The sequence below is a fragment of the Oncorhynchus mykiss genome, chromosome 13, assembly GCF_057628025.1.
Source record: "Oncorhynchus mykiss isolate SJ-2025 chromosome 13, ASM5762802v1, whole genome shotgun sequence".
NCBI classification, from domain to species: Eukaryota; Metazoa; Chordata; class Actinopteri; order Salmoniformes; family Salmonidae; genus Oncorhynchus; species Oncorhynchus mykiss.
This window is the reverse complement of record NC_143034.1, coordinates 23,791,493-23,813,055: the sequence shown is the minus strand read 5'-3', so window position 1 is coordinate 23,813,055 and position 21,563 is coordinate 23,791,493. Positions and strand designations below refer to the sequence as shown.

The window sequence follows — 21,563 nt, the reverse complement described above, 5'->3', positions numbered from 1 at the left end:
TTTTTCGGTAGAAGGATTTATGTGTATAACTAGATCTACTGTATGGGACAACAAAAAGTACATATGAATAGGGAGTTTAAGCATTTGTAGATTGACACGGCCTATTAACAACAAATTAAAACACAAATATCAACACAGACTTATATAAATACTAATAAAAACATAATACTGAAAACTTTTGTCAAACAACAAAGGAAGATTGTCGATGTGCTTTTTTGAAAACAACAACTTATTCCCTAAAAGTACATTCTATTTATATCTTCATTTGGACTAAATATAAAAAATCTGTACATTAGAGAAACAAGTGTAGTATGTGAATGTGTCTTTGTATGTTTTCAGTTCATCTTATCATTATATACAGTCTATAATCTCAGCCCAGAAACAGAGATCTTATAATACTGTATAACACAGAGTTATAATGACTTGTGAAAAGTGCCTAAAACCAAAACATCACTACTTCAAAAGCACCTATAAGAAGAAGAACAGTTATTGCATCAACACAATAGGAAATAATTATGTTTGCATCTCTTTTAAACAATGTTGGTACTACATTGGTAATGATTAGTTCTACGTTGGTAATGGTTGGTACTATGTTGGTACTGACATCCACAACTCCCTGTTTTTATTGCAGAACTCAATACAGGACCGTATACATGCAACTACAAACTGCTTGTCATCAGCAATCAGCACGGAGTGATTTCCACAGTATTACTCTCACAGTCTTCTTGTCCTCCATTTTGGCTCTGTACATTGTCCATGCGTCCCAGTGCCGTGCCGTTAGTGGACTCCTGACTCAGGGGTGGGAAACTGACGGTACGCTCCAGTTCTGGGTTCAGACAGAGGAAAGTCTGGTTCTTATCGTTATTATTGCTGTTGTTACTAGTAGTGGTGGTGACTACCGACTCGCTAAAGATAGTGTCTGAGAAGACAGAGTCTAGATTGAACGGGGTGCCACCGAAGAGGGATTCCTGGCAGGTGGATTTGGGCCGATCGGTGGCTACCTCTGGGTCTCTGGGGGGTTTGCTCGGTGGTGGTGGTTGATTATCAGAGTCTGGTTCTTCTGTATTGTTCTGCTTGTTCTGAACCTGATTAACCGTGTCCGTCTCCTGATTCGGGCTCCCATCAGATTCCATGATAGGTAAGGGATCTACCTTCGCCATCACCCTAGAGTCACTGTTGACACTGGATCGTCGTGAGGAACCCTCGGCTGTTGAGATGACGCTACTGGCCCGGGGTAGAGAGGCAGGAGACCATGGCCCTCTCAGACGCGCCTCCTTCCCCAACGGGGTGGAGAAACAGTTGAGACACCCAGACACAGAGGAAGATTCACCCTGGACATAGAGCACCGTGGTCGGGGACATGGCTGAGGCTCGGGTGGTGATGGTCTCCGGAGCTTTGTTCAGACCTAATCCAGATCGAGGTAGTACGGCTGTTTTGGGGACATTCCCATCGGAAGGGCGCTGGGGCGCTCTGCTGCCGCTGGCGCACCTCCTGAGGACACTCCTTCTGGGCCAGGGGTCCTGGGTGCTACCCACCTCCCTCCCCCTATAGGGAACTGAACCCTGGGTGTTTGCTATTGCAATAGGTGAGGAGTTCTTTACTCCTACCCTCTCTCTGTGTTTGTTGCTGCTGGTGTGTGTTAAGGAAGTGGATCGCTGCTGTGTGTGTGTGTTCGGCGAGGGGTTCTGCCGTGTATGTCGCGGGGTGGAGGTATCGCTAGGCGGAAGGCAGGAGGAAGAGGAGCGGCGGGATGACGGAGGCGGCTGGACCGGACTACTGCCGTTGGACCAGGGTTCGTTGTCTAGGCTGAGGCTGAACTCTCCACTGCTCTGGCTCTGGGCACGGCTCGGCACGCCATTCAGACCTGGGGGAACCGCAGAGAGAACGTCTCTTTAGGTTACACCAATAGCAGGCTACACTCTTGATTACAACTGTCTGGAAAATGTATGCATTTTCACAGTGTATTATAAACATTTTCCATGTCAAATAAACATAGCATAAGTGACAATACAAGCTAGTAAATGCATGTAACATTATTTCTGCCTATAGAGGGCAGTATTATCAAGCTGTTCAGAATAATGCCTACTTTGAGCAAAATAAGAGATTCACTTGAAAAAAGGCCACGATTTACTCTTCATTTGAACTCCTTATACACCTGCATACATTAGTCTGCATCCCAAATGGCACCCTATTCTCTTTATAGGGCTCTGGTCAAAAGTAGTGCACTGTGTATTGAACAGGGTGCCATTTGGGAACCCTCAAATAATGAGTTAGCGGGATGTTGCTTACCGCGGTTTTGTAGTTCATCCCCGTCGTCAAAGTCAGCCGCCACAGCACTGTCATTACAATCCTTGTCTGTGCAACACAAAATGGCAGGGGACAGAAAATGAGACGACGCTGTATGGGGTATCCAGGAGCGAGGGGGTGTTTGCGGTCAAACTGGTCAGGTTAAAAGCAAGAGAAGCATATGGGAAGTGGTAGTGTTCATTCAAGCAAACGGAATTGCAGATGTATGAAGCAACACATCCCTATAGAGACGTTGTAGCTCAAACCCCTTGGCAAATGTACCCTTGTAGCATGATTCTTAAAACTAGCAGATAGCAGATGAAGATGTCAAATGGAAGGACGTAATATGGATGGTGGAATCACTCTACCTGTCAAACATCGCTCATTGCCATCAGTGGCAGCGGCAGCAGCCGTGGTGGTGGGATAAAACAAAGGAGTGGTGGTGGGCTGGTGTTGATGGTTGATGATGGACAAGATGGAGTCGCTCATGGATGAGGTCATAGACTCCTTCCTGGATCTGTCATTTGTGACCCCTGACCCCTCTAGCTGCTCAGGGTCCTCAGACAGGGTTGAGGGGTACACCAAGTCATTCAGTTTGTCCAGGTCATTCAGGGCTGGGGGTGGAGGTGGAGAGAGATGACTTGAGTTGCCTCTGGTTAATGGGGAAGTCCTATGTTTTCTTTCCCTTCCTGTCTTTCATTCAAAGGAGAGAAGATTCTACACGCTTCACTTGAAAAGTATGACGTTGATCAATAACTACGGTTTAAGCCTCACAACCTCCGTCAGAGTCTTCCTGCCTTCCAGCAATGTGGTCCTGAGAAACTAAAACATTCTGCAGTACCAGTGTTCTGCAATGCAGCATTCCCCTGACCTCTTGGGCAACTCTGCAGAACGGCATGGAGAACAGAAGAGTGGCGGATGCTTATGCTAACAGCGAGAAAGAGTGGGTATGGGTATCAAAATTGCAATATATAGCAATATTCTGGCTGAACTCAATCATAGGAAGGATGCCAAGCTGCACACTTTGCAGAACTCTACACGTAATTCCATGAGTATTGTCTCGGAGGATTTCTGCTGCATTCTTTAAAACAATGGTAGACTAAAGAATAAGGTAAAGCATAGCTCACTAGCCTGGGTCCCAGATCTGTTTGTGCTGTCTTGCCAACTTCGTATGGAATTGTCAATCCTAAGAAGTTGGCAAGATGGCACAAACAGATCTGGGACCCAGGCTAATAGTTCGCTAATGATGAGAAAATAGGCAGGTCACAGCCAAGATGAGGTAGTCACGAGACATCGACCCATCATGTTTCTTACACACGGAACGACGAAAGAGGGACTTGACTTTGTCCTTATCCTTCAGTCTGTTCCTCATAAGTGGAAAGATTTTCAGAGTGGACACTTCACAGTGTGGGACAACAAGGGACAGGGGAGGGAGAAACAGGGGAGGATGAGGGGGGGGGGGGGGGGGGGAGAACACGTTAACACACACAAAACAGACATGGGGATAGACAGAAATAGACAAAACACGAGTTTGGCCTTATTGAGGGAAGGATCCACATAAAGAAACATGCAGACACATCCGTAGTGCAACACTAAGTAACAAGTGTTTCTGCATGCACTGTCTGTCATAGAAACCCACGTATACTACACAGCCCTCAAACTACACTCTGGCCCTCCAAGCCAGTTCCACTGCATTTTTTAATTGTTCCCCTCTAATCAGGGACTGATTTAGACCTGGGACACCAGGTGTGTGCAATTAATTACTATGTAGAACAGAAAACCAGCAGGCTCCGGGACTTCGTAGGGTCAGAGGTGAGTTATCCTGCTATACAGGGTAGATACAGACAGAGCGGCCCTACATCTTACCACTTGAGAAGTCAAGTGTGTATGATGATTTCCTACCCAGGAGACTCCTATACAATGGCACAGCAACAGATGAGCTTCCAACAGATTATTTTTATTCCTTCTCATAGATCTCTGTGTAAAGAGCCTGGGAGGCGGTTCTATCTTGATACAAATAGGAAGAGTCTGTCTTGTAGGGCCGTCAAATAAAGATGTAGCAATTGAGTGACTTCTGTCTCCCTGTCCAATCAGTGGTGGCTGGGGGAGGTTCCCTGCAGTAACTGGCTCCGCCCAAATCTTTCTGTTCTATCCCTGATGGCCGTGGCTGCGGGGTTGGCCGTGGCGGGGGAAGGGGCCTAGCTGTCGCTCTCTCTTCTTGGCCTATAGCTCGTAGCAGGGCGGATGGGCCTGCGGTGATGGTGGAGGGTGATTGGACAGCCTGTTTCTGACTGGCCTATCAGGGCTCTCAGACGGGACCAATGGGAGGGGATAAGGAGGTCATACTCACTGCTGCTCCTCCGGGGGGAAGTGGTGGACCCACCCGAGCCGTCCGAACCCACGAAGGAGCCGTTGTCCTGGCAACAGGAAGCAGAGGGGGAGGTGGGCGGGAGGGCCTCGAAGGAGCCGGAACGTGTGGGGGTGAGGGAGCGATGGTGGTCAGAAGAGGAGGCGGGGCCACAACGCTCACGGCTCCTCGGCTTCATCAGCTTCCTCATCTTCAGGGCAATCCAGTTCCCACGCCTCGGGAAATATAATAGATATGTTAAAATGGATATAGAATAGGATACACTTTATTATCCCTGATGGGAAAACTGTCTTAAAAATAAACAGGTAAAACTAACTAATACTGTATCCAAACTAATACATCTTGTCACTGTCAAAGTGAATTGATTTCCTCTCCAAACGGCACTGTACCTCCGTGGGGGTGAGGGGTCATAGAACTTGTACTGGTCCATGATCTTCTCCTCCAACTTCTCCTTCTGTCTCCTCAGCTCATTCAGCTTGTCTCTGAGAGAGAGGAGAGAGAGAAAAACACAGAGAGGTAGCATCAACAGAAGAGGTGTCGCTGCTGCAAAGATGGCTGGTGTGTTTACGTCTCAGAATAAACTCTGACTGAACTGTCTCAACCGTCACACTGTCGCACCCGGCACCTTTAAACACCATCAAACCCCAAGGTCGTATTTATTAGGCAGCAAACGGAAAGAAAATGGACTGAAACAGTGAGGGACTACATGTACTCGTCCAATAAGGAACTCTCATTTCCATTTCCCGTTGCAAAGCGTTTTCCGTTGCATGCCGCAATGAATACGACCCAAGTTAAAAGAATGTGAATGTTATATTTCCATACTTTCCTACATATTACACATAGCTTAGTATGCCCCATATGTCCAGAAGATAAACTCAAAATGGAGGGGAATTTATTCCATATAGGCCAACGTTTACACTAGCAGAGAGAGGATTTTTCTTTAGGTCAGCCAACTTTTTTTCTAAACTGGCACTACAGATGGCAGACGACATCAATAATCCATGCTCTGTCAACCTCAAGAGGCCCAGTGGTTTTGGTGCTCTAAATATGATGGGATGCACTGTGTTTTTGGTGCAACGGTGCTCTATAGCTGAATCAATGCCTTTTGTTTTGTGCTGCTCTGGAATGCCTTGTGTCCTATGTGAAGCCCATTGTTTTAGCATAATGTGAATACATTCCATAAGTCGATCATTATGAGAAGAACTATACTGTGGCTGTAGCTACTATTGTACAAACTCTGCTCTTATATACTGCAGATATACTGTACAGAGTCTGCTGCTTGTGGTAGAACATCTATTTCACTTGGTTCAGTTAACTTCTAATTCAGTCCATTAACCGCAAGGGGTTAAAGCTCTACGACTCGGCCTTCAGCCAGATAGACGGGTCCCTTACATGTGCTGTCTCTGTTCTACGTGGAACAGGTCCTTGCTCTCCATGGTCTGTTCTAGCAGGGTGCGGTTCTGCAGCATCAGGGTCTGGATCTGGTCCAGCAGGTGCCGGTTCTCCTCCTCCAGGTTCCCCTTCAACTGACTCAGCAGCTAGACACAAGAGCACATAGTATATGTCAATTACTTCTTTAATGATAGAATCACTACAACACATCAATCTGGCACTAAAACTGCTTTGAGAGCAGATGCGAATGCGTATATCCTCACATAGCCTCTTCGTATAGTGCTTGGGGAATACAGAATCCAATTACTTTGCCAGCAATGCTGTAACGACCCTGGGTTAATAAGGGTGGAGAATCGACTTTGCCACATGAGCATTCTTCTGTGGCACAGTCGATGGTGCACTGGGCTTCGGGTCAGAAGGTGGAGGGTTCGAGCCGCACTCCCCGACTGTTTCATTACAATACGATCAACAACACCTTCAACTGTACAGCATATTGGATATGTTATCAAGTTTGATTGATTAAAATGGATGCTTTTAGGTAAATATATTTTTAATTATAACTAAAATTAACCTGGATGGTGAAAGTATTATTAGAAACTGGGTGGTTCGAGCCCTGAACTTTGATTGGCTGACAGCTGTTGTATATCAGACCGCATACCACGGGTATTTTACTGGTCTAATTACGTTTGTAACCAGTTTATAATAGCAATAAGGCACCTCGGGGGTTTGTGGTATATGGCCAATATATCACGGCTAAGGGCTGTATCAAGGCACTCCACGTTGCGTCATGCGTTGAAAGAGCCCTTAGCCGTGGGTATATTGGTAATTTACCAAACCCCCTCGAGCCTTATTGCTTAAATATATCCTTCATACCTCACACTGGTTGGTAAGCTTGGTGCTGGTGATGTCTAGCTGTTGGTACTGCTCTCTGAGCTTGCTGAAGTCAGACTCGAGCTTGGTCTGCTCCAGCTTAGTGCTGTTCAGCAGGGTCTTCATGTTCTTATGGTCCGCCTGGAGCTCCTCCTGATCCTTCAACAGCTGACGGTACGTCTGGTTCAGCCTGGGGGCACATAGAAATATACATAGAAGAAACAGTCTGACAAAGTAAGGCGAAAACATATTGATAAGAACAACAGTTAGACAAGCAAAGTTCTCTGAATTCTAGGTAAAAGCTATCGGCCTGTAACTATCTTTATTGTGAGCTTATGTGTGTGGTGAGCTATGCTGTGTGTAGAGGGAGTCTTTGTCATCTTTAGGAGATGCTGTGTGTGTGTGTGTATGTTATGCTATGTGCGCCCCTCACCAGTCCTTCTCATCCCGGAGCTGTCGACACTCTGAGGCGGTGGTCCTGTGCTGCTCCTTCTCCACAGACATCTTGTCCTGCTCCTCTCTCAGAGCCTTCTCCAGACCCTCTAGTTTGGCCTTCTGCTGCAGCAGGAATTTGTACCTACAGCAACACACCATCGTGGTTACTTAGAGAGCTTTCCTCTAGGTTGCTGTTTTCATTGTTGTTGCATGGATGGGAAATGAGTGTCACAGCCATTGATGAGTGTCTTTGATAAAATATGAACGGGTAGAACCTACAGTGCCTTGCGAAAGTATTCGGCCCCCTTGAACTTTGCGACCTTTTGCCACATTTCAGGCTTCAAACATAAAGATATAAAACTGTTTTTGTGAAGAATCAACAACAAGTGGGACACAATCATGAAGTGGAATGACATTCATTGGATATTTCAAACTTTTTTAACAAATCAAAAACTGAAAAATTGGGCGTGCAAAATTATTCAGCCCCTTTACTTTCAGTGCAGCAAACTCTCTCCAGAAGTTCAGTGAGGATCTCTGAATGATCCAATGTTGACCTAAATGACTAATGATGATAAATACAATCCACCTGTGTGTAATCAAGTCTCCGTATAAATGCACCTGCACTGTGATAGTCTCAGAGGTCCGTTAAAAGCGCAGAGAGCATCATGAAGAACAAGGAACACACCAGGCAGGTCCGAGATACTGTTGTGAAGAAGTTTAAAGCCGGATTTGGATACAAAAAGATTTCCCAAGCTTTAAACATCCCAAGGAGCACTGTGCAAGCGATAATATTGAAATGGAAGGAGTATCAGACCACTGCAAATCTACCAAGACCTGGCTGTCCCTCTAAACTTTCAGCTCATACAAGGAGAAGACTGATCAGAGATGCAGCCAAGAGGCCAATGATCACTCTGGATGAACTGCAGAGATCTACAGCTGAGGTGGGAGACTCTGTCCATAGGACAACAATCAGTCGTATATTGCACAAATCTGGCCTTTATGGAAGAGTGGCAAGAAGAAAGCCATTTCTTAAAGATATCCATAAAAAGTGTCGTTTAAAGTTTGCCACAAGCCACCTGGGAGACACACCAAACATGTGGAAGAAGGTGCTCTGGTCAGATGAAACCAAAATTGAACTTTTTGGCAACAATGCAAAACGTTATGTTTGGCGTAAAAGCAACACAGCTGAACACACCATCCCCACTGTCAAACATGGTGGAGGCAGCATCATGGTTTGGGCCTGCTTTTCTTCAGCAGGGACAGGGAAGATGGTTAAAATTGATGGGAAGATGGATGGAGCCAAATACAGGACCATTCTGGAAGAAAACCTGATGGAGTCTGCAAAAGACCTGAGACTGGGGCGGATATTTGTCTTCCAACAAGACAATGATCCAAAACATAAAGCAAAATCTACAATGGAATGGTTCAAAAATAAACATATCCAGGTGTTAGAATGGCCAAGTCAAAGTCCAGACCTGAATCCAATCGAGAATCTGTGGAAAGAACTGAAAACTGCTGTTCACAAATGCTCTCCATCCAACCTCACTGAGCTCGAGCTGTTTTGCAAGGAGGAATGGAAAGCATTTTCAGTCTCTTGATGTGCAAAACTGATAGAGATATACCCCAAGCGACTTACAGCTGTAATCGCAGCAAAAGGTGGCGCTACAAAGTATTAACTTAAGGGGGCTGAATAATTTTGCACGCCCAATTTTTCAGTTTTTGATTTGTTAAAAAAGTTTGAAATATTCAATAAATGTCGTTCCACTTCATGATTGTGTCCCACTTGTTGTTGATTCTTCACAAAAAAATACAGTTTTATATCTTTATGTTTGAAGCCTGAAATGTGGCAAAAGGTTGCAAAGTTCAAGGGGGGCGAATACTTTCGCAAGGCACTGTATATACTGTAGTTCTAAAATCCACATGATTTTTCAAGATCCATTTGACTTGGTGGCACAACAGATATCCATCCTCATTGTTGCACGAGAACATAACATAGCTACACAAAAAAAATGTACTTTTATGTTGAGAGGTGGAATTTAAGCAACCATTACTCAAGCATTCAAATTGTATATCATGAACAATGATATATGGTCTCTGGTCCCCTTCCTCTACCTGTCCTCCAGCGTTCTATGCTCCAGCTCCAAAGTGCGGTGGGCGTTCTTCAGACAGCCCTGTTTTCCCATCAGGGCCTCGTAGTCCATGGCTTGTCTCTCGTGCAGCGCCGCCAGCCTCTCGTGGTCCCTCAGGAGCTGGTCGTGCATGCCGCGCAGCTCCTCTCGCTCACGCATGGCCACCTCCTTATCACCCTCGGTGCTGGATTGTTGGCATTGGAGCTGAGCGTTCTGGGCCAGGAGTGATGCACTCTGGGAGTTCAGAGTGGACTTCTCCACCTGTGGATGGATAGGCGTGGAGATGATTATTATGCATGAAAAGGTTGTAATTTAAAGGTATGAGTTTATACTGTATAAGATGAACTACTACTCATACCATGTATGAAAGGACTCTATAGTTCACATTTAACAAATCAACTAAAGTTGCATTCAAACTGCTTCAAGTAAACACCAGCCTTACAGTATCAGGTTCTACTAGAATGGCATTATAGGAGGCAACTTGAGTGGGGTCTGTCCTAGGTATAAAAACAAGATAAATCCAATGCAGAATGGATATCTGCATACAGATTTAACTTCAAAATAAAAGTACTAATTTCAAAAAAAAAGTTCATATTTTGGAAGCATTAAATCAGTGTGTGGGTATTTCTGTATTTTGAGTATCTTATCAGTATACTAGGAGTATATTAGTATATCAGGAATGTTGCTCCTCTAACCTGCAGGTTAGCGTTGTGTGTCTGGAGAGCCGTGTTGTTCTCCTGCAGGGAAGCGGTCTGTCTCTGCAGGGCCAGGATCTGAGCCTGCAGGCCGTCTGACTGGGTCTCCAGCTGTCTGAGCTGGGCCTGCAGTGCCTGACGCTCTGCCTGCAGTGTGGCATTCTGCAGTAGGGGGGGAAAAGAGGGACAAGTCAATAATACATAGAAAAAATGTGAAGCTGGTGTTGATCCATAGTAACAGTATGGTTGAGATTAGAGGTCGACCGATTATGATTTTTCAACGCCGATACCGATACCGATTATTGGAGGACCAAAAAAGCCGATACCGATTAATCGGCCGATTTTTATTTATTTATTTGTAATAATGACAATTACAACAATACTGAATGAACACTTACTTCAACTTAATATAATACATCAATAAAATCAATTTAACCTCAAATAAATAATGAAACATTTTTAATTTGGTTTAAATAATGCAAAAACAAATGTTGGAGAAGAAAGTAAAAGTGCAATATGTGCTATGTAAGAAAGCTAACGTTTAAGTTCCTTGCTCAGAACATGACAACATATGAAAGCTGGTGGTTCCTTTTAACATGAGTCTTCAATATTCCCAGGTAAGAAATTTTAGGTTGTAGTTATTATAGGAATTATAGGACTATTTCCCTCTATACCATTTGTATTTCATTAACCTTTGACTATTGGACGTTCTTATTTTTTTTTATATAAAAAAAAAATGTTTTACCTTTATTTTACTAGGCAAGTCAGTTAAGAACAAATTCTTATTTTCAATGACGGCCTAGGAACAGTGGGTTAACTGCTTGTTCAGGGGCAGAACGACCTGCACTTTAGTATTGGCACTTTAGTATTGCCAGTGTAACAGTTTAGCTTCCGTCCCTCTCCTCGCTCCTCCCTGGGCTCGAACCAACGACAACACCCACCCTCAAATCAGCGTTACCCATGCAGAGCAAAGGAAACAACCACTGCAAGGCTCAGAGCGAGTGAAGTTTGAAACACTATTAGCGCGCACTAACTGGATAGTCATTTCAATGCTTGACGCACAACGAAGAGCTGCTGGCAAAACGCAACAAAGTGCTGTTTGAATGAATGTTTACGCGCCTGCTTCTGCCTACCACCGCTCAGTCAGATACTTAGATACTTGTATGCTCAGTCAGATTATATGCAACGCAGGACACGCTAGATAATATCTAGTAATATCATCAACCATGTGTAGTTAACTAGTGATTATGATTGATTGATTGTTTTTTATAAGATAAGTTTAATGCTAGCTAGCAACTTACCTTGGATTGCTGCATTCGCGTAACAGGCAGTCTCCTTGTGGAGTGCAACGAGAGAGAGGCAGGTCGTTATGCGTTGGATAGGTTAACGGTAAGGTTGCAAGATTGGATCCCCGAGCTGACAATGTGAAAATCTGAACGAGGCAGTTAACACACCGTTCCTAGGCCGTCATTGAAAATAAGAATGTGTTCTTAACTGACTTGCCTAGTTAAATAAAGATTAAATAAAGGTGTAAAAAAATATATTAAAAAAAATAGATTTCCGGCTGTTATGAAAACTTGATATCGGCCCTAATTAATCGGCCATTCCGATTAGTCGGTCGACCTCTAGTTGAGATGGATAGCATTTGTATTAACGTGACAATGTAATGTAATGAAATAATGAAGCGTCTGCTAAATGACTAAAATGTAAAGTAGGTTTGATTTCTATCATCCCATAATCATTATTGGGAGGCCTTTAAACAAGGCAGATGCATGTCAGAAAATATACAAATTGAAATAAGATCAATCAAATCAAATTTATTTTTATATAGCCCTTCGTACATCAGCTGATATCTCAAAGTGCTGTACAGAAACCCAGCCTAAAACCCCAAACAGCAAGCAATGCAGGTGAAGAAGCACGGTGGCTAGGAAAAACTCCCTAGAAAGGCCAAAACCTAGGAAGAAACCTAGAGAGGAACCAGGCTAAGAGCATCAAATTTAGTGCTTAGTCACAACATGATGACACAAAGTTCTCCACTCACGTTCCTCTCCACCTCGATGAGGCGGTCCTTGACCCTCAGCAGCTCCCTGGTGGCCTCCTGGCTCTCCCACTGCCATTCGCTTACCGCCCTGTCACTCTCCCTCTGAGGGGTGGGGCTACGGGCCGCATGCTCCTCCTCCTCCCTCTGCAGCAGGGCTTCGTAGTTCAGACGTACCTGTAGGGGGTCAAGATCAAAGGTCAGATATTGCTACTGAGCGAGGCCATTTTTCAACTTCGGACTTCAATATGCTTTGACAAAGAATTCCAATTTAAAAGTGAATGAATGTAGACAAGGTATAGTTTCCCTTTGAAACCGAGGAACTTTAGGCCAGACTCACAGTCTTGAGCTCTTGACGTAGCTGCTGGTTGAGGGTGGAGGACTCCTGCAGACGAGCCTCAACGGCAGCCATCTTGTCTTCTTTGATCTGCAGGGACCTCTTCAGAGACGACTCCAGCTCAGACTCCAACATCTTGAACCTACTGGGGAGAGGGAAATAAAATAAAGGGGGATTTAGAACAACACGTGGGGGAGGGAAAAGTAGACATATTTTTCTGTATTTTGTCACTGATTGTAATTGATTTCCTTGAGAAATAACTCACCAATCTATTGTCATATGTATAACACAGCCATTCAAACTTAATTGAAGATTTGTGTAACTATCACCTAACCCTGGTTTGTGGGGGGTAGACTAAATCAGTTGCATGAACCTCGCTGTGTCCAGTGTTTTACCTGTTGTCTGGAGTTTCCTCGTCACTCTGTGGTGATGTGTCCTGGTTGAGGACTCTCATCTCCAGCTCGTGGGCCAGCCTCTCCAGCTCATTCTCCCTCTGCTGGGTCTTCAGCTTGTCACTCACCAACTCCTACAGAGGAACGACGGTCAGACATATCCGCTTTTTGTATCATCACATATTTCAGTTCAGTGACTCCTCTTGCTGCCATGTAAAGCTCTTGTGACCAATTACTTATTTATCAATTACCTCTTTATCAGAGAGCTGTTAAATCAAAAACAATTTATATATATATATATTTATGACATGTGATCTAAATCTCCACGACTTCAAGCTCACTTATCTTGATTTTTCCATAAGGAAAAGTACAAATCTGTCATGTCAGGCACACTGAAATACATGAGTATCACACATAAGAAGCTAATGCTGATCTGAGTGGCTTCACCTCTCTCAGGGTGACCAGGGCCCTCTGGTTGATCGCTCCCTGCTTGGCCAGCTCTCTGTTATCCCTCTCCAGCCCCTTGACCCTCTCCTCCACCTCCTTCAGCCTCTCCACCTCCTTCCCCATCCCCCTGTTATAATTTCATAGAAATATAAACCATTTATCAGATGCTTTAATCCAAAGCAATTTACAGTACAGTCAGGGCACACATTTGTGTATATTATATTGTATATTAGATACATTTGTATACGAGTGCATACTTTTTTATACAGTTGAAGTCAGAAGTTTACATACACTTAGGTTGTATTCATTAAAACTTGTTTTTCAACCACACCACAAATTTCTTGTTAACAAACTCTTGTTTTGGCAAGTCTGTTAGGACATCTACTTTGAGCATGACAAAAGTAATTTTTCCAAAAATGGTTTACAAACAGATTATTTCACTTATAATTCACTGTATCACAATTCCAGTGGGTCAGAGGTTTACATACACTAAGTTGACTGTGCCTTTAAACAGCTTGGAAAATTCCAGAAAATGATGTCATGGCTTTAGAAGCTTCTGATAGGCTATTTGTCATCATCTGGGTCAATTGGAGGTGTACCTGTGGATGTATTCCAAGGCCTACCTACAAACTCAGTGCCTCTTTGCTTGACATCATGGGAAAATCTAAAGAAATCAGCCAAGACCTCAGAAAAAAAATTGTAGACCTGCACAAATCTGGTTCATCCTTGGGAGCAATTTCCAAACGCCTGAAGGTACCACGTTCATCTGTACAAACAATAGTACGCAAGTATAAACACCATGGGACCACGCAGCCGCCATACCGCTCAGGAAGGAGATGCGTTCTGTCTCCTAGAGGTTAATGTACTTTGGTGCGAAAAGTGCAAATAAATCCCAGAACAACAGCAAAGGACCTTGTGAAGATGCTGGAGGAAACCGGTACAAAAGTATCTATATCCACAGTAAAACAAGTCCTATATCGACGTAACCTGAAAGGCCGCTCAGCAGGGAAGAAGCCACTGCTCTAAAACCACCATAAAAAAGCCAGACTACGGTTTGCAACTGCACATGTGGACAAAGATCGTACTTTTTGGAGAAATGTCCTCTAGTCTGATGAAACAAAAATGGAACTGTTTGGCTATAATGACCATCGTTACGTTTGGAGGAAAAAGCGGGAGGCTTGCAAGCCGAAGAACACCATCCCAACCGTGAAGCACGGGGGTGGCAGCATCAACTTGTTGTGGGGGTGCTTTGTTGCAGGAGGGACTGGTGCACTTCACAAAATAGATGGAATCATGAGGGAGGAAAATTCTGTAGATATAGTGAAGACATCAGTCAGTTATAGCTTTGTTGCAAATGGGTCTTCCAAATGAACAATGACCCCAAGCATACTTCCAAAGTTGTGGCAAAATGGCTTAGTACAACAAAGTCAAGGTATTGGAGTGGCCATCACAAAGCCCTGACCTCAATCCTATAGAAAATTTGTGGGCAGAACTGAAAAAGTGTGTGCGAGCAAGGAGGCCTACAAACCTGACTCAGTCATACCAGCTCTGTCAGGAGGCATGGGCCAAAATTCACCCAACTTATTGTGGGAAGCTTGTGGAAGGCTACCTGAAACATTTGACCCAAGTTAAACAATTTAAAGGCAATGCTACCAAATACTAATTGAGTGTATGTAAACTTCTGACCCACTGGAAATGTGATTAAATAAATAAAAGCTGAAATAAATCATTCTTTCAACTATTATTCTGACATTTAACATTCCTAAAATAAAGTGGTGATCCTAACTGACCTAAGACAGGGAATTTTTACTCGGATTAAATGGCAGGAATTGTGAAAAACTGAGTTTAAAAGTAGTTGGTGTATGTACACTTCCAGTTTCAACTGTACATGTGATCCTAGCGAGAATCAAACCCACAACCCTGACGTTGCTAGCACCCCGATCATACCATGGTGACCATTAGCATCATACCTGTTCTCTCTCTCCAGACTAGCCACCCTCAGGTTGCTCCCGTCCAGGGTAGAGTCCTGGATCTCTGCCTGTTGCCTCAGCCTGCGGTTCTCCTTCTCCAGCCTCCTCTTGTCTCTCTCCAGGCAAGAAGCCTCCTGCTCCAGGGTCTGCTTCTCCTGACCTAGCTGCTCCATGCGCCGCGAGGAGATCCTCAGCTCCTCCAGCCCAGCCTGCAGGTTCTGGTTCTCAGCCTCCAGCTCGTGGACCTCGGCCTCCAGCCGATGGAGCTTCCGGCCTGGAGGTGAGTGGATGTATGGATGGAAGGGTGTGGAGGTGGGGTGGATGGATAGGTGGTTGGATGGATGGATGGATGGATGGGCATGCGCGTGGGTAGGTGGATAAAAAAATAAAAATAATTCATCACCAATCATCAATTATTAGGTTAGCTGGCATACAGAGCACAAAAATCAACAAGCAAATGGATCCCTGAACAAATAAAGAGCATCACATTGCCCATTCAATGCCCCTGTATCTAACGCAACAGAGCCAAACGCTACAAAGAGACAGCAGTACCACAACATTCTCCCAGAAGACCAACCTGTGTTGTCCAGGGCAGCCTGAAGCCGCTGGTTCTCTGTGTCCAGGGCTCTACACTTCGCTTCCAGACGCTCTGTGTGCTTCGTGGATGAAGAGGAAGCCCTCGTCTGCAGCCCCGTGCTTCTGTTCTCCCGACGTGGACTCTTGTTCTTAGAGCAGGGTGAGGTATCACGAGTCAGAGACACTGAAGCGCCTGGTTGAAGGAGATTGCGGGTGTTGTCTTTAGCTTCTGCTTCCAGGTCAGCCATGGGGTCACTCAGATCGCAAGACTCTCCGTCTTCGAGTTGGCCTTTCTCTTGCTTCTGAAGATCCATCTTCTCCTTGAGGGTCTCGCTCTCTCTCTCCAGTCGGTCAATCTCTCCCTCTAGGTCATCCGACACTCCGTTGCATTTTGGGTCCCTGTGATGTGATGTGTCTATGTCAATGTCACAATCCTCTTTGATGACCAATTCAGACTGCTCCCAGGAGGTGTTGTCTAAACTGCCAAGGTACTCTCTAACCACCTCAGCCTAATAAACAAGGAAACACGACCAAGATTTTCACATGGAAATAGCACCGTTCACTGCTATAGTTCAATAGAGTCGCCGGGAATCCGAATGTGTGGGTTGATGGTTGTATGTGTGCTCCCTGAGCAGCTGTGTGTGGCTATTGTGTTCATGTTTGTGTCGTGGTCCCTGGCTAGTTACCGTGTTCTTGGGTCGCTGGCCGTCCCTCCGCGTGTGCTCATGGTTATGGTTGTGCTGCGGTCCCAGGCTGAGGTCAGCAGCTCTCAGTTCCTCTATGGTCCTGAGCAGGCTTTGGTTCTCTCTCTCCAGCCTCAGCAGACGACTCCTGGTCCCGTCAACCACCTCCTCACCCAGAGACTTCTGACCTGAACACAACCATCAGACCGAAAGGATGACAGGAATACGAACTAGCTGTTACATAACCTCCACTGTGAACAGACAGGTGAGATAATGACTGACTGACTGAATAATCTATTTGAAGTTATCCTTTTTGTGCCATATAGAATAGCCCATAACGTTAGAATGATATTTCACATGTCACTTTTCTTCCCATAAGAACCACAGCTCCCACAGGGCAGAGGAAGTGGGTAGAAAGAGTCTGTCAGCCTTTACCCTGTGAGTTGTCGGGGCTCCTGGACAGCTGCTCCAGCTCCCATCCCAGGTGCTGTGACTCCTCCATGCTCCTTCTCTGGGCCAGCTCCAGGGCCAGGTTCTCCTCCTGCAGCTCCTCCATGCGCCTCCTGTCCACCTCCTTCTCCTGGGAAGGGCCGAGAGAGAGAGAGAGAGAGAGAGAGAGGACGAGGGGGAGATGACGTTGTTATTCTAAAGATATTCAACTTCCTATTTCTCGATCTGATCTTCGTTGAACGTATGACCTTTTGACCACGGCACACACATGTCCCCAACATAATCCAAGCATGTATGATCCTCTTTGTCCATCAACCTGTTCCATCGCATGTATCTTCCAATACACATCCTCCCCTGCACTAAGACCAGTCCCTTTCCCATCCTTCCCTTAACCTTTAACCTGTTTCCCCTCAATGTTGATATTGACCACCGTTTACATACATGTAATCCACTGCATAATACTCCATGTTTTCTACCTGTTCCATGACGTGGACCCTGACGTTGAGCAGCAGACTGTGTTTCTCTAGCTGGTGTAGTTTATCAGAGCGGGCCCTCCACCCCTCCAGCTGCTGCTGCAGTACAGCCTTGGTCTCCAGCAACACAGAGTTATCCTCCTTCAGCTCCTACAAGATGAGATACAAATCAAGGCTGTTACAAACAAAGAAACCCCTGTCGGGTACATGATAACAGCAGATTAATGTCAATTGGTAAATGATGAAATACGTGAAGTATTGTTTGAGATCTAGCTAAGTTTTTTGCAAAGTGCGATAACAGTCATTTGTAAAACCTTAACAATTGATTTGAAATATTAGTAGCTGTGGTGCTTTGCATTCTGAAACGTTCTGATATAAATTTAACAGTGGACAAAATGCACATTTGAAGGTAAAACCGCATTTTGTTTTCATTGTGGCTGTTTATCATGCTATAGTCTGAGTATTGAATGTGTTTCTCCGTACGCTACCGTACCTCCACTTTGGCCTTGTAGAACTCCATGTTGTGTAGCTTCTCGCGGTATCGTCCCACCTCGCTCTCCAGCTTGTCAGCCCTGGTGGCCCTCTCTCTCAGGGCATCCAGCTCGTCACGGTACGTACGGGCTGACCGGGCCTCCGCTAGCAACACAGAGTTCTGATACGGACACCGACACGGGAAAGGGTTTTAACATACATGGGACACCGTCGTGAGGTAAATATACGGACACCGACACGGGAAAGGGTTTTAGCATACATGGGACACCGTCGTGAGGTAAATATACGGACACCGACACGGGAAAGGGTTTTAACATACATGGGACACCGTCGTGAGGTAAATATACGGACACCGACACGGGAAAGGGTTTTAGCATACATGGGACACCGTCGTGAGGTAAATATACGGACACCGACACGGGAAAGGGTTTTAACATACATGGGACACCGTCATGAGGTAAATATACGGACACCGACACGGGAAAGGGTTTTAGCATACATGGGACACCGTCGTGAGGTAAATATACGGACACCGACACGGGAAAGGGTTTTAACATACATGGGACACCGTCGTGAGGTAAATATACGGACACCGACACGGGAAAGGGTTTTAGCATACATGGGACACCGTCGTGAGGTAAATATACGGACACCGACACGGGAAAGGGTTTTAACATACATGGGACACCGTCGTGAGGTAAATATACGGACACCGACACGGGAAAGGGTTTTAACATACATGGGACACCGTCGTGAGGTAAATATACGGACACCGACACGGGAAAGGGTTTTAGCATACATGGGACACCGTCGTGAGGTAAATATACGGCAAAAGTTCTCTCAAGTGGGGAGAGGAAAATGCTGGGAAGTAGCTCCTGCCTTATAATAAATCTACAGTTTAAACAAAACTATCTACACTGTGTTTATCTTTTGAAGATTAAAGTCTTTGAATTTCACTGAATGTATGAGAGGTTTCCCTGACCATGTAACCCAGTTGATGTAGAACCATGTTTTAGGCATGGAAATAAATAGGAAATCTCTCTTTCTCCTTTCAGGAAAACAGATTTAGGAACTCAGGAGATCAAGCTGCAGCTTTCGTACTGTTGTAGAAAACTGTCACTAGCTAAACACTAAGGCTTTATCTACACTAAAGCACAGTGTACATTCATCTGAATAATCTCTGATAGCAGTAAGGATACTGTGTGTCATGTTACTGAGGGTTAGAGAGGAGGTCCATGTGTGTGTGTCTGTGTGTGTGTCTGTGTGCGTGTATGTGTGTGTGTGTCTGTGTGTGTGTGTCTGTGTGTGTGTGTGTGCGTGCGTCACTTCTCTCTACCTCCTGTTGAATCCTGTTGAACTCAGCCTCCATGTTCTCCAGCTCCTGTCTACAGTCCAGTACCTGCTCACTCTTCTCCTCTCTGAGTGGGAGGGAGGGAGGGAGGGAGGGAGGGAGGGAGGGAGGGAGGGAAAGAGATGGAGAGGGATGGTGTAAGTATGCAGAGCTTTTCTTAATGATGCCGCACAAACGCATGCACGCCACACGCACAGTCCCGACTTCTACCCCCCATCCACTCAGACAGATACAGTAGGTCAAGTCATACAGCCATTATATACAGCTCTTGGAGAAGACATTTAACATGTTCAATTTAATATTATATAAGAGAACCATTTGAAGAACCCCTTTTGGTTCCCTGTAGAACCCTTTTGGGACCCTTTTTTTTAAAGAGTGCAGATATGGGATGCCTGGCTCCTGCTTGCTTGGCCACATTCCACCACACACTGCAGCACGCAGACCATCACTTCCTCCACCCCCAGTTTCTCTGGGAAGTAGCAACATACTGGCCAGTACTACGGCATCCCATCCATTACTATTTTTTAGAACCCTAGGAGAAAAGCTTCTCTCGTACATGTTTTCTCACAAACCTATCACTTTGTTGACATCAAGTATGCACTACAACCTAAAGCATTTCTAGGGACAGAACAGATAGTGTTGGGTTGCATTATGAGGATACTGCTGTCAGTCTGGGGGCTTGAGTCAGCATATCCCAGTTAGACAATGAAAGCGATAAAAGAGAGAAGAGGAGGAGAGATGGAGGGCTGAATCAGGTCTGGGGGGTGGCAGAGGGCGAATGTGGGACAATGGCGATGCAAGGCCCTGGAGGTTCATGCCAAGGCAGGCCAGGGAGAGAATCTGGGCCAAACTATCCCCAGACACCTTCTCCTGTATCCGTTCAGGAAGACTCTCTCTCTCTCTCTTTCTCTCTCTCTCTCTCGACCGTTTGCCTTGTCTCCCAGCTCAACTGTTTAACCTCCAAACATATGTGGAGACAACCTGAGAAAAAAAAAAAGCACTTACAGAATTTGCTTTCAATTAATTCTTAAAAAACGAGTTGGTCTTATTCATGCTATTTCAAATGTACAGAATATAAAACAAGGAATTAAGGTGCCCTAGGGTGCTTTTGAGGTATTTAAAGAAGGCTTACATACAGTATATCCTCTAACGCTGGGTTAGGGAAATGACATATGTATCCTCTAAACACAATGAGCAGTTGGGTGGAAGATGACTCAGAAAGTCCTGAAGCAGTACTGCATTACTGTTGAAATGACAGATTGTGCCTTTCAAATACATTTATGCTTAGCCTGCATTCAAGATCTGTTTATGTCGTCTTGCCAACCCCATTGCTGTCATTGTCATGCCCAGGTTACTTTATGACCACTGAGTGGGAGGGTTGGGACTGGGAGTGTCCTTATCTGACTACTCACAGCTCCTGGCGCAGCCGTCTGACCTTGGCCTTGGAGTCGGCCAGCTCCACAGACAGGTGCTGGTGGGAGGCCGCCTGCTGTTGCATGCTGGGACAGTCACTGGGGGACTGGGCGCTGGGCGGAGAAGGTGACGGGGTGGACTCTCTCTCCTGCATTAGCTCTAAAATAGTCTGGGGTGGGGAGGAGAAAAGAACAGAGGGAGGAAAGATTAAAATAGGACAGGAAATGACACTCCTTCACCTGTCATTTCAAGTGCAACTTCCTCCCTTTCAAGTTCCTCCATTTCAAGTTCCTCCATTTCATCACAGATCAATATAAAAAGTCAATCAGTAACTACTGCTATAAAAGCCTAGTAAGACAATGCTCAAAGATATTCCATTGAAATACATTATCGTCAAATTACAGAATTTTATGGCACAGCAATATCTTGTATGACTCAGCAAGGTCAAACCTATAAACACTGTGCAGTGTGTCAACAGTGGCCCCTTCCTCCAGCTGTGTGTCTCTCTGGCCCACCCGGCCTACATAAGGATAACATAACACATTCATAACCCTTCATAACCCCTCCATAACCCATTTATAACCCCCTACCTCCAGCTGTGTGTCTCTCTGGCCCACCAGGCCCACATAAGGATAACATAACACATTCATAACCCTTCATAACCCCTCCATAACCCATTTATAACCCCCTACCTCCAGCTGTGTGTCTCTCTGGCCCACCAGGCCTACATAAGGATAACATAACACATTCATAACCCTTCATAACC

The 21,563-nt window shown here is 45.2% G+C and overlaps 1 protein-coding gene across 4 annotated transcripts in view; it reads right to left on the bottom strand.

Moving 5' to 3' along the window:
• LOC110487292 (girdin) overlaps positions 1-21,563 on the bottom strand; it is a 31,009-nt gene continuing 9,446 nt past the window's right edge. The window contains exons 8-29 of one of the 4 annotated variants that reach the window (XM_036940399.2): positions 20,797-20,966; positions 19,370-19,451; positions 18,035-18,193; positions 17,545-17,691; positions 17,054-17,198; positions 16,622-16,806; positions 15,937-16,444; positions 15,360-15,633; positions 13,390-13,516; positions 12,946-13,076; positions 12,554-12,695; positions 12,217-12,390; positions 10,176-10,337; positions 9,464-9,741; positions 7,350-7,493; positions 6,920-7,106; positions 6,047-6,192; positions 5,044-5,136; positions 4,637-4,869; positions 2,655-2,900; positions 2,290-2,355; positions 1-1,864 (exon numbers count right to left, since the gene is read on the bottom strand). In XM_036940399.2, the coding sequence (XP_036796294.2) occupies positions 684-1,864; positions 2,290-2,355; positions 2,655-2,900; positions 4,637-4,869; positions 5,044-5,136; positions 6,047-6,192; positions 6,920-7,106; positions 7,350-7,493; positions 9,464-9,741; positions 10,176-10,337; positions 12,217-12,390; positions 12,554-12,695; positions 12,946-13,076; positions 13,390-13,516; positions 15,360-15,633; positions 15,937-16,444; positions 16,622-16,806; positions 17,054-17,198; positions 17,545-17,691; positions 18,035-18,193; positions 19,370-19,451; positions 20,797-20,966 (4,980 nt within the window). In that variant the 3' untranslated portion in view covers positions 1-683. Of the gene's footprint in view, positions 1,865-2,289; positions 2,356-2,654; positions 2,901-4,636; positions 4,870-5,043; positions 5,137-6,046; positions 6,193-6,919; positions 7,107-7,349; positions 7,494-9,463; positions 9,742-10,175; positions 10,338-12,216; positions 12,391-12,553; positions 12,696-12,945; positions 13,077-13,389; positions 13,517-15,359; positions 15,634-15,936; positions 16,445-16,621; positions 16,807-17,053; positions 17,199-17,544; positions 17,692-18,034; positions 18,194-19,369; positions 19,452-20,796; positions 20,967-21,563 lie in introns of those variants that run through there. The other 3 variants (XM_090195808.1, XM_036940400.2, XM_090195809.1) reach the window with 3 other exon arrangements.